Source organism: Hipposideros armiger, unplaced genomic scaffold, assembly GCF_001890085.2.
Source record: "Hipposideros armiger isolate ML-2016 unplaced genomic scaffold, ASM189008v1 scaffold_10, whole genome shotgun sequence".
Classification (NCBI taxonomy): domain Eukaryota; kingdom Metazoa; phylum Chordata; class Mammalia; order Chiroptera; family Hipposideridae; genus Hipposideros; species Hipposideros armiger.
In genome coordinates, this window is record NW_017731360.1 from 4,796,331 (window position 1) to 4,807,397 (window position 11,067).

General features: G+C 47.5%; 1 protein-coding gene across 1 annotated transcript in view; it reads right to left on the reverse strand.

The window, feature by feature from the left end:
• Nucleotides 1-10,858, reverse strand: part of CUNH1orf94 (chromosome unknown C1orf94 homolog) — a 37,080-nt gene extending 26,222 nt beyond the window's left edge. The window contains exon 1 of the mRNA XM_019657984.1: nucleotides 10,530-10,858. Within this exon, the coding sequence (XP_019513529.1) occupies nucleotides 10,530-10,858 (329 nt within the window). The remainder of the gene's footprint in view (nucleotides 1-10,529) is intronic.
• Nucleotides 10,859-11,067: the final 209 nt, after the last annotated feature.

Consider the following 11,067-nt stretch of genomic DNA (forward strand, 5'->3'; position numbering starts at 1 on the left):
CTGGAAACCCACTGAGCTAGGTCTACGGGGGACCTTTCTGGCAAGGGGGTGCTGGCTGGGCAGAGGGCCTTTGGAAAGCTCTGGCCTGCCTGCCCCACCCCTCTCCTCCACTCTCCAGGCTGTGGTGAGGATTAAGTGAGATGATGAATGTGAAAGCACTTGGTAAACTGTAGCAGCGCTATGCAAATGTTAGCAGCTCCGACGGAGAGAACTGTGTGGTGTGGGGAACCCAGGCCTGCTGCAGACTTCAAGCCCCACTGACCCTTCCCAGCCCGGGAGCTCGCTAGGGGTGGAAAGTTGGGAAAGGTGCCAAAACCTCCTGGGGATGGTGACACTACCTGGGTGGGGTTAAAGGAGAAATCCCTCAGCTGCCCAAATGCCAAGCCTGGACTTCGCAGCCCTCTCATTTCTTAGCAAAAGCCTTCATAGAAAGTAGTCATTTTTTACACTGTCACTAGCATACATTTAAAACTCAGGAAAGGTCAGTCTCCTTCCTTCGTGCTTTTCTTTGGGACACCTCCTTCTCAAAGCTGCGTCCCCTTTAAAGCCTGAAGGTTCCATCATCTGTGACCCTCAAAAGTATCAGAGAACTTTCTGTGCATATGCATCCAAGTTGCCTGCAGGGCTTGTTTCAAATGCACATTCCTGGGTGCTCTTGGGAAAATGGCAGCTCAGCTGGTCCAGAATAGGGCCCAGGTACCTACTTTCAAGCAGGTATCTCTTTTCCACTCTCTTCCCCTCCCTCCCCACTGCTAAGGCTTTGATGCAAACGATGTGCTTGGAGGCACCCAGCCAAGTACTAATTTCCCTCCAGACACATTCCAGCGTGTCCCTGTCTGTCTCTCAGGGGAAGTGGGGCAGACTTAGAAGGCAGATTGGCAGGTGGAAGTGAGACACCTCCCACCCCACCTCCCCCCTGACCCNAAGAAAGAAAGAAAGAAAGAAAGAAAGAAAGAAAGAAAGAAAGAAAGAAAGAAAGAAAGAAAAAAAGAAAGAAAGAAGGAAAGAAAGAAAGAAAGCCCCCACCTGAGGCTCTGCAGCTGTAGTGACCAGGGGAATGGATGAATAAGTAAGTAATCCTAGAATATGAGTCAGTAAGTGGCTGGCCACAATTCTCTAAGCCCCGATTTAAGAGTAATTAAAAGATAACTGAACATGATTCTGGAGTGTAATCAACACTAGACAGAACTATTGATTCCTCCCCCAAAAGCCTATTTCTCCCTATTTCTTCTCCACCTCCATAAATGGCACCACTGTCCAACCAGTGGGTCAAGCCAAAAACCTCAGGTCAGCTTTGATGTCTCTGTTTGAGTGCCCCAAACCATCAGCAGGTCTATTGGCTCCTCTCAAAATGCACACTGAATCCCCCACCTTTTCCATCCCCACTGCAATCACTCTGGTTGAGGCACCACTACTGTTGTGCCTCCCCTGGACTATTACAGCATCTTCCAAGAGGTCTCCCAACTTCCTCTCTCTACAAACCATCTCCACACAGCAGCTGCAGCAATCTTCAAAAATTACTGAAACTGAGGGTCGGCCGAGTGGCGTGTTGGTTAAGAGTTGGCTTGAGATGCCAGCTCTGAGCATCAGGGCCCCGGTTCGGATCCGACATGAAGGCCAGTGACGTTGCGCCCTCTACAGCTAAGATGGTGAACAACAGCTCGACCTGGATCTGGGCTGCTGTGAGCTACTGTGAGTGGCTGGCAGCAGGCGTGAGCTGCCGTGAGCTGCCATGAGCCACTGTGAGCGGCTGTCCAATGGTTGGCGAGAGACTGCCTCACACAGGAAGAGTGCAATGATAATACCAACATGGGCCAGTGAAGTGACATCCTCCACAACTAGACTGAAGAACAAAAAGACAGCAACTTGTCTCCCCCCACCCCCGGAGGGGAGAAGGGAGGGTGAGGAAACAGGATGTAGGCATGAGTTGGGCCAAGACTGGAAGGGTTGAGGGTATGAGGGATTCAGTGAACTAGGGAAGGAGACAGGAAATACGGGGGAATAAATACAGCAGTAAAGGAGGTTCGGCTGGGAGCTACAGAGTGATTCTTATTGTTCAAATTATCTTTAAAACTTTTCATTTGAATCTGTTTAATAAGAGAGGCTTACCCTAAGGAAGAGGTATTTTTTTTAATGTGACTTGGGAGCTGAATTGGAAAGAACGTTGCAACAAAGATATTAAAAAGGGGATTAAACCAAACCACTGGTGGCCCATCTCTGCAGGCTCCCACAACCTGCGACACAACTCCTGAAACCATAAAATTAAATTAAAAAGGGGGACACGGGACATGGGACGTTAATCACGATTCATCTTCCCTTCACTGCTCATGGTTTCCAGCGCTAAGCAGACTCGAAAGGGCTATTCTAAAGGGCTATTCCTGTTGTCGGGGGGGAAAGGGCTCTGGCCTTGAAACCCCACAGGGCTCCTCTTCCTGCTGTGCCCCCTTTGAGCTCTGTGACTCTGGGCAAGTTGCTTAACTTCTCTGAGCCTTGGCTTCCTCATCTGTAAAAGGGGAATAATATCAGCCATCTGCTGGAAAGCGTTGCTAAGACAATGAGATAAACAGAAAATTAAACAGAGCCCAGCATATATCAGGTGCTCAAGAAAATGTTATTTTCCTTCTCTGCAGCATAAAGGAAGGCGGGGAGGAGGGAGGAGAAAAGCTCTGCCATGTCTCGGCTTGTTGATATTCTGTCCCTATGTCACTCAGTGCTTCCTCGGATGATTGTGACTCCTTGCTTGGATCCTGGCCACCTCTGGGCCTCACTCACCCTCCTTGCATTGGCATTTTTATGGTTCATCCATCATTCACTTCCTCATTCATTCACATACACTGCATAGCCACCAACTGCCAGGAACTCAGCTGGGCGCTGGGGAAATGAAGATGAGTAAGATACAGCCCTTGCCCTGAAGGGGCCACGGTCAAGTGGGGGACGAGAGCTGTTGCCACGAGGCAGGGTACAATATGTGCCAGATGACTACCTCATCAGAAACCCGAAGCCAGAACTGGGCCAACAAATCCAATTGGGATGTTGTGTCCTCCACTCTGGCTAACGGTCAACTCAAGAGCTGGTTCTAGACCGACTCTTCCATTCCATCACCCTCATAGAAAGAGCCCCCCACATGGTCCTCAGAGCTAAAGAAGCATTTATTTGTCTGCCCTGATGAGCTTGCCTGCTTCTTTCTCTTATTAGATAATAGGAGTTATGGAAACAAACTGTTATGTTCCCTTTTTGCCCCAGCTGCCAAGAATCTCAAAGCAAAATGTTGTCCTCAGCTAAATAGTATCCCTTAGCTTGGGTTTTTCTGGTACATAAATCTCCTCTCCTCATACCATTCTTGATGACTTAACCCCTGTCATTTTATCCTTGATAATAACAATAATGATGGTGATGATGGCGATGGTGATGATGACAAACGTGCAGCTCTTATGCCAGGTGCTGTGCGAGCTTTACATCCCTTATTTCATTAACCTCCGCAATAATTCTTTAAGGTGATCACTATGACTTTTTCCATTTTTCAGATGAGGAAAATGGAGCACAGAAAGTTTAAGTAACTTGGTTATAACTAGGAAATACGTTGGGATTCTAATCCACCTTATTTTATTTCTAAGCCTCCTTATTTTATTGTTATCTGATGTTAATATCATTATTGCCTTTAAACCCTCAGGAAGGAGAGGGGATATAAGTGCTCATTTAAATTGAAAAGAGGAACATGGAGGAGGGAGGAAGAAAAGAAATGCCGAATAGGGTGAGCAGTGAATAACTCAGAGGACGACGCCATTATTCTAGGTCTTTAAGGGTGAGTAGGGTTTCAGTAGACAGAGTTACAGAAGGAAGGCATTCCTGGTGGTAGAGTGACCTGAACAAAGGCAAGGAGAAGTGCACCTGCTGGAACTTGATCTTGGTCTGGAGAGAGTGTGGAGAAGGGCAGCAAGACGTGCACCTAGAGATGTAGGCAGGGCCAACCACCGAGACCCTTGACACAAATAACGGGGTTCAGAAGACAATGAGTGAGACATGGAAGATGCCTGAGCAGCGCTGTTGATGCGCTTCAGGAAGAAGAAGCTGGTGAAGGGAGAAGGCCGTCCAGGAGGGAAAGGAGCCAGGTGCAGCAAGATAAGATGTCGTGAAGATGGCAGAACAGAGACAAGCGGGGAGGCCAGGAGTCAAAGACCATCGTGAAGGTGACTGTAGGATGTGTGAGGAGGCCGGAGGAGGGAAGGGTCGAGGGCCTCGGGCCTCTGTCTGCTGGCACCATTTCATTCGCCAATTCACTTGACCACCAGGATGGGGATGCATCGATGTCAGTGTGATTAGGGTCAAGCAGAGGCTGAGACTCAGGCCTAAAAAGCTCCAAGGAAGAAGACACTTTAGTGTTGGATCCAGGAGAAAAGGGTTCCAGCCTGGGGCCCAGGGGTCACTAAAGTCATTCACAAAGTTGAGGGATGTGAGGATGTGTTTCAGGCAAAAGAGTGCATAGCAGCTTCCCTCATAGAGGTTCCCATAGAGGTCTTTGACTCCTCAAAGGGGCGAAAACACACGCCAAGATTCCAGAGGTCCTCAGAGCTGGCTTCTGTTCTAGGGCATCAGCCTGAGATTCCAGCTGTGAGCTCTTGTCTTTATCACTCGCATCACCAGGTTTCAAGTTTTTTGTTTTGTTTTGTTTTAATAAAAGTGGGGATATATTCCAAACAACTTTTCCAGAAAAGTAGAAATCATCCAATTGTTTAAATATCAGCAGCACAAAGAATTGGTTTGTTGCCTGGCACCAAGAAGGCAACTGTTTGTTGAATGAATCCATAAATGGCGGAATGAACTAAATCACAGTCAGGGCAATGGAGTCAACAACAAATCTAAAGCCCCCACCTCGGCTGGCCGAGTGGCTTGTTGGTTAAGAGTTGGCTTGGGAGCGCGAGCTCTGAGAAGCAGGGTCGCTGGTTCGGAATCCACATGAGCCAGTGATGCTGCCCTCTACAGGTAAGATGGTGAACAACAGCTCTACCTGGAGCTGGGCTGCTGTGAGTTGCCGGCGACAGCGTAGGCTGCAGTAGGGCTGCAGTGGGCTGCCATAGCTACCGTGAGTGGCCAGCAGCCAGCATGAGCTGCCATCCAACGGCCGTGACTGATCTGCCTCAGCTGGGAAGAGCACAATGATCACAATACCAACATGAGCCAGTGAAGTGACGTCCTCCACAACTAGACTGAAGAACAGAAGGACAGCAACTTGTCTGTTCCCCTTCCCCGATTCCCCAACGCTGTTCCCTCCCCCAATTCCCCANAAGAAAGAAAGAAAGAAAGAAAGAAAGAAAGAAAGAAAGAAAGAAAGAAAGAAAGAAAGAAAAAAAGAAAGAAAGAAGGAAAGAAAGAAAGAAAGCCCCCACCTGAGGCTCTGCAGCTGTAGTGACCAGGGGAATGGATGAATAAGTAAGTAATCCTAGAATATGAGTCAGTAAGTGGCTGGCCACAATTCTCTAAGCCCCGATTTAAGAGTAATTAAAAGATAACTGAACATGATTCTGGAGTGTAATCAACACTAGACAGAACTATTGATTCCTCCCCCAAAAGCCTATTTCTCCCTATTTCTTCTCCACCTCCATAAATGGCACCACTGTCCAACCAGTGGGTCAAGCCAAAAACCTCAGGTCAGCTTTGATGTCTCTGTTTGAGTGCCCCAAACCATCAGCAGGTCTATTGGCTCCTCTCAAAATGCACACTGAATCCCCCACCTTTTCCATCCCCACTGCAATCACTCTGGTTGAGGCACCACTACTGTTGTGCCTCCCCTGGACTATTACAGCATCTTCCAAGAGGTCTCCCAACTTCCTCTCTCTACAAACCATCTCCACACAGCAGCTGCAGCAATCTTCAAAAATTACTGAAACTGAGGGTCGGCCGAGTGGCGTGTTGGTTAAGAGTTGGCTTGAGATGCCAGCTCTGAGCATCAGGGCCCCGGTTCGGATCCGACATGAAGGCCAGTGACGTTGCGCCCTCTACAGCTAAGATGGTGAACAACAGCTCGACCTGGATCTGGGCTGCTGTGAGCTACTGTGAGTGGCTGGCAGCAGGCGTGAGCTGCCGTGAGCTGCCATGAGCCACTGTGAGCGGCTGTCCAATGGTTGGCGAGAGACTGCCTCACACAGGAAGAGTGCAATGATAATACCAACATGGGCCAGTGAAGTGACATCCTCCACAACTAGACTAAAGAACAAAAAGACAGCAACTTGTCTGTTCCCCTCCCCCAATTTCCCAATAAAATCTTAAAAAAAAAATTACTGAATCTGACTATATTACACTGCGTTCCCCAAATCCACCAAGGGTGTCCATAATGCAGAGTCAAATCTGAACTCCCTACAGGGATCTTCCAGGCTTTCTAAGACCTTTCTAAGACCCTGCCTCTGCCATTACCTTTTCCCATGTCCCATCAGTCAATGCACCCCACCCACACTGTCCCTCCAAGCCACTCCCACCTCAGGGTCTTTGCAGTTGCTCTCCCGTCTGCCTGGACATCCTTCCCCAGATCTTCACCCAACTGGCTCCTTCTTGGTATCCAGGTCTCGGCTCAAATGACCACCTCTATTCAGAGAGTCCTTCTCTGACCACCTCATCTAAAGATGCTCTCCCTGGTACTTTACTTGGTTTTAATTCCATCAGAGCACTCATCATTATCTAAAATTATCTGGTTTACTTTTATGTGTTTATTATTGGTTCCCTCTGAGAATGTTCTTTTCACATTCTGAAGCTATCATAGTCTTTTATTTACTTGTTTTCTGTTTCTTTCCCTTACCTGAATGTAAGCTGTAGGAAGGCAGGGCCCTACCTGGTTCACAGTTCTATCCCACTAGCTCCTGTTGACTGATTAATTAAATGAATGAGTAAACTCAAAATGTGTCCATAGAGTGAAATTGGCTTGGGGAGAAAAGCGAATGTGGCATTAGTCACCATTACTGCAAATACAGAATATTAACAGGGAGGATGTAGTCTGTACAGATGGGAGCATCCCTGGATTACTGTACTTGGTTCTGGTTGCTGCACTGCCACAGGGACCAGCAGTGTGGGCAGTAAACTGACCAAGTTGGCACATGAGGGGAAACTTAGAAAACCAGAGGTATTCGGCTTGCAGAAACAAGAAATCCTAGGAGGAATATTGCTGCCACCTTTTAATATCTAAAGGGCTATTGAAAGAGGGATAGACTTGGTTTGGAGCCCTAAAGGCCCAGTCCAGGTCAATGGGTATGAGTCTGATAGAGACAGATTTCCAAACAGGAAGAAAGTGGTCTTTTGACAGTCAGAGTCCATAACAAGGGAAGGGACTGCTTTATGAAGTGGAGAGCTCCCCATCTAAGGAAGTGTATAAGTGGATAACCATTTGGCAAGGATGTTGAGGGGGGGACTCAAGCAACAGCAGATGGCCTCCAAGATCCCTTTCAAACTTGAGATGTCCAGTTTCTAAGATATATAGGGACACAGTCCAGAAAAAATTTCTGGCTAACAAGAGTTCTAGAACGTACTTATTTAGCCGCCTCATAGCAGAAAACATCACCCAAACCAGGTCTACCAATTAAGCAGTGGAAAGATTAGCTGAGAGGGGTCTTGTGGGCCTGAAGCCATCTCAGAAACACGCTGGGGAGCTCCCTGGATTTGAAATCTGTTATTGATGTGTGATCATCCAGAAGATGGGCCTGCCAAATATTTTGACTATCCAAAAAGATGCCTCAGTTTCTAGGGGGAAGATATCCACCACTGTCGGGTAGAGGCTAAGATGGTCCTGGGTTTGCTCTCTGAAACTCCACCACTTCTTCTTCTTCCCCTTCTTCTTCTTCATCATTAGTTTCAGGTGTACAAAACAGTATACTATTGGGTTGTCGGAAAAGTCATGACGCATTTTTGCAACGAAAAACATAGAAAAAATGCGTCATGACTTTTCCGACAGCCCAATAGTTATCCATGTCACCCCTCACAACGTGATATAACTTTTCACCCCTCACAAAGTAAGTAGCTCCCCCAAGCTACTATCCCTCTGACATTGTATGTAGCTGTTACAGTTCCATTGGCTCTATTCCCTATGCTGTCCTTCACATCCTGTGACTATAGATACATATTGTAACCACAACATTGTCACCACTTCTTAACTGTAGGGCATCAAACAAAGAAATTAACCCCTCTAAACCCGTTGCCTCCTGTGTGAAAAGAATTTCATTTAAAAACAGGGGAGAGAGGAGCTGAAATAATAATGGCACAAATTTGATAATTAGTGAAACTCGGCAACAGACACATAGGCATTGACAATACCATTCTATTTGATGTGTTTGAAAATTTGCATAATAAAAAGTAAAAAGAGGGGAGTTTAAAATAGCACCTACCCTGTATATAATAATTGTAGGGCTTAAAGAAATCATCATCATTCCAAAGAATTTTTACAGATCTTAGTTATTACCATGAGTGTTTAAATATCCCATTTAATCATCCCAACAACCCTGTGAAAAGCATAGTAATCATCTGCATTTGGCAGATGAGGAAACTGAAGCTCATATAAATTAGACAAATCCTGCAGCTGTCACAGGGCTGAAATGCGATCTGAAACCAGCTATCTGGCTCCATCATCACAGCTGCCTTTATTTCAAGAATAGCTCGTTGTGTTCTACTTGGTTGATATCTACACGATTATGATATCGTTTACGCATCTAAGTCAGTGGTTTCCCAGCTTTTTTCTCAGTAGCAGAACCCTTTGTTTTTTCAAACGCAGCCTTTACTCAGAACTCCAGTAAGTAAAACCCCAAAAAGCTCTGGTTGAAGTGGGGATTGGGGCCCAGCCACCAGGCCATTTGAATGCAGGATGACTCCTGAAGTACCCTAGGGTCTATGAGCATAGTATGAAAACCCCGGTTTGAAGCCAACAATAACCACCAAAAGAAAACCAAAAAAAAAAACCCAAATCCCAAGAATTACATTTAAGGAGAGCCTCATTTGTGTAATGCAGCTTTCAGTCCCCTGTCTCCCATCACATCTGATACTCATGATCAGCTCTGAGGTGGACAAGACAGGGAATATCATCCTCAATTGGCAGATGAGAAAATCAAGGCCAAATGGAGTTAAGCAACTGGCCAAAGGTGCGCCAGTTCACTTTTCGGCCAAGTGCAGACTGGAAATCGAGTCTGTCTCTATTAACTTGGTGTGACCTGGCAGAGAGGCTGCCATCTACTGGAAATTGACACTGACCCTGCTTCACAAAATGGATAATCAGCTCCTTGGCCACTGAGAGCCTGAGCACAGCCCCACGGGCCCCCTGCCAAGGCCTTGTCCCAGAGCAGATGGGATAGGGGAGGGGAGAGAGGCTCAGTGCCACTGGACGGCCGAACAGCAGGATTTTGGCAGAAGTCAGGCCATTCCCATCCCAGCCATGTCTTGCTGAGCACGGGGCAGAGGAAGCAGTTAACAGCCAGAGCCGTCCACCTTCCTCTGCAGTCTGAAAAGGGTCAGCGGGGAGTGCAGACCTGAGTAGCTGTTGCATGTTGCCTTTCTTCTTAGCTCTTGCCTAGAAATCCCTGAAGCCAGATGCAGCTGATAAGTGCCTGAATAGTTCCCCCACTCCAGAGCAGCTCTGAACTGAGCTGGAGCATGTGTTGGAACAGGCAACACTTAATTATCACTTAGTCTTTAATTAGCCCCTAATTATTAACACTTAATCCATCTGTAAAATGGGGACGCTGATACCTGTCTCATAGGGACTCTGGGAGGATTAATTAATGTTTGCAGCCCACTTTGAAGATGCAAAGCATTGAACAAGTGCTCAACAGTGGCACTGATAACCACGGCAAATTTACTTGCTTTTCCTAACGAGGTCCTGTCTTCCTCTCCTTGTGCATATCCACCAGCAACGATATCTGAATAACTTTGCCCTGGTGGAGAAACATTTAGCTCTGTGTTTCCCAGACACAGGATTTCCCATCCCGGAAACAGGCTATTTCCACCCATCTCCTCACACTTTAATTTTCTATTATGTCCTCTAAATATGTCAATGCCTTCCCAGTAAATATTTTGATGTGCGCTCTCGCAGCAGCTTCTGTGGAGTCTGAATGGGACAGCTGCTCCCTATATTAGGGAATTCCAGATGTGGTTTTAAACCACCAGACTTATGTGCCAATGCCTAGCCTTTGGAGATAAGAGGGGGCAAGAATCTCCTTTTGCCTTCGGGAAGCCATGGGCATTTATACCCTTGGCCTGGCTAGAGTGGTTTGTCAAGGTCCTGAGAGCCACATCTGGTTGCCTTGAGGATGAGAACTGTCCCCTTAGTGGGCTGGTGAAGAGGCAGCAGAAAAATGGCCCTTGCCTGGCCCTTCACCCAGGTAACTCTATAGGAGTTATAGCTCTCCTATAAAGATTGGACAAAGAATATGGAGGGTAGAGGAAAAGTGCATAGCATTTAGGTGTTAACCAGACTGAACAATGGGCCAGAACCTTCCCCAAAAAGGTCAGCCCTCATTTCTTCCCTCTTCCTTTGGTGCCAGCCATGGAGAGGGGACACTCACTCTTCTTGGAGGCTAAGCCAGTTGTTTCTTGGAGTCCCAGCAATGGGGGCAGACAGCTGTTCCTTCGAGGTCCTGGGCTGCAAGGCCTCTGGCAGGCTCTGAACTCTCTTCCAGATTTCATGACAAGTCTTGTCTAAGCTGTCTTGGGGTGTGTCCTGGTGAACCCAGATGTATCTGGGGAACGGGCCCAGGGCAGACGGGCGCTTGGCCACCAGGGCCGAGGACAAGGGGAGCCCATTCCCGCTGGCCATCCTCCTCCTCTCTTTGTGAAAGCCCCTTTGTCTGCCCAGGTCTGGAAGTTGGAGGGACCATCCACCACCACCCTTCATTCACCAGAAAGGGAGATGAGGACGGGACAGAAGCAGGCCAGTTCCGTCTGGCTGTTGCCCCAACAAGGTGACTATGTTCAGAGGCCTCTGATTTGTGTGCCAGTGGTGGATGGAGGTCAGCTTTCTTTTGGGGTGGGGGAGCTTATTTTGATCTGTTTTTATTTGCTCTTTCCTAACTTTTGCCCCCCTCCCCCTCTCCCTGAGAAGAA